The sequence below is a fragment of the Condylura cristata genome, unplaced genomic scaffold (genome assembly GCF_000260355.1).
Source record: "Condylura cristata isolate star-nosed mole 26May11 unplaced genomic scaffold, ConCri1.0 scaffold00015, whole genome shotgun sequence".
NCBI lineage: Eukaryota > Metazoa > Chordata > Mammalia > Eulipotyphla > Talpidae > Condylura > Condylura cristata.
Window position 1 is genome coordinate 6,715,422 of NW_004567116.1, and position 1,539 is coordinate 6,716,960.

The 1,539-nt window shown below is 41.6% G+C and overlaps 1 protein-coding gene across 1 annotated transcript; it reads left to right on the forward strand.

The window, feature by feature from the left end:
• The first annotated feature begins 378 nt into the window (after positions 1-378).
• On the forward strand, positions 379-1,326 carry LOC101635384 (olfactory receptor 8H1-like). Its single transcript, XM_004682783.1, has one exon. The coding sequence runs from the start codon at positions 379-381 to the stop codon at positions 1,324-1,326; it is 948 nt and encodes a 315-aa protein (XP_004682840.1).
• Positions 1,327-1,539: the final 213 nt, after the last annotated feature.

The window sequence follows — 1,539 nt, forward strand, 5'->3', positions numbered from 1 at the left end:
ACAGAATTATCATTAAAGTACTCTGATTCAGGGTCCATTTCTTGCACTATTTCCTTTTTCTTATCAACAGATAGGCTAACAGTATTATCTACGACATGCTATTCTCATATGGAATAAATGGTTAAGGAATGAGAACATTTATTATACAGTTCATTCAATGAACATACCCATTTTAATACATCATGTCCAATTATCAATTTATATCCATTTTATACTGGGCAAAATAATACCACCCTACCCCCAATATCCTATAAAGCATCTGTTATTACCGTAGTGGAAATATTAAATGAATACTTCCAGATACACAGGAATACATTTTTGAAGTCATGTCTGCTATGTAGGAACTCTGACTTCTCCACAGGTAAAGCAGTGAGCACAATGCATAAAGGGAATAAGACCGACGCGCCTTACTTCATCCTTGTGGGCCTGACAGATACTAAGGACATCGGGCTGGTGCTCTTCGTGCTGTTTCTGCTGATTTACCTGGTCACCGTGCTGGGGAATGCGGGCATGATAATGGTCATCCGCCTGGATGCCCAGCTGCACACCCCCATGTATTTCTTCCTCAGTCACCTGTCTTTCATTGACCTCAGTTACTCAAATGTCACCACTCCTAAAACAATAGGGAACTTACTGACCTCCAACAAGAAGATTTCTTATGCTAATTGCTTCACCCAAATGTACTTTTTTATCTTCTTGACTGGAGCTGAGTGCTTTCTTCTGTCCTCCATGGCCTATGACCGCTACGTAGCCATCTGCAATCCTCTCCACTACCCGGTCGTCATGTCCACAAGACGCTGCAGCCTCCTGGTCTTAGGGTCCTATATCATAGGTTTTATGGATTCCTTGGTCACTGTGCTTGACATGACAAAATTGGACTTCTGTAATTCCAACGTAATCCATCATTTTTTCTGTGACACGTCCCCAATTTTAGCCCTTTCTTGCACTGACACTCAGGATACTGAACTTACGATTTTCATTTTGGCTGGCTCCACCCTCTTGGTCTCTCTCATTATGCTGTCAGTATCCTACATGTCCATTGTCTCCACGATCCTGAAAATGAATTCGGCGTCGGGCAAGAGAAAAGCCTTCTCCACCTGTGCCTCCCATCTCCTGGCCGTCACCATCTTTTATGGCACTCTGATCTTCACTTACTTAAAACCCAGGAAATCTTACTCCCTGGGAAAGGATGAGGTGGCTTCTGTGTTTTATACTGTTGTTATCCCCATGCTGAACCCACTCATTTACAGCCTCCGCAACAAAGAGGTGAAAAATGCTGCCCTGAGAGTTCTGCAGAGGAGAGAGGGCTCCAGGCACTTGAAATAGTGACACTGAGGTTTTAAGCTCCTCTTTCTTCCTTCACTATAGGGTATTTTCTCCAAAACTTAAAACAATTGACTTTTTTTTTTTGTTTGTGTTTCTCTGAGTCATCTGTTATTTGACCAACAATGATCTTAAGTCTTTCCAGGATTATGTCTTTAGAAATCCAGGTTGTAATGGAAACCACAAAATAGTTTCTATATTTAGTTCTAAATTAAA

Coding starts and splice junctions, on each gene's coding strand:
- LOC101635384 (XM_004682783.1), top strand. CDS start 379: ATGCATAAAGGGAATAAGACCGACGCGCCTTACTTCATCCTTGTGGGC.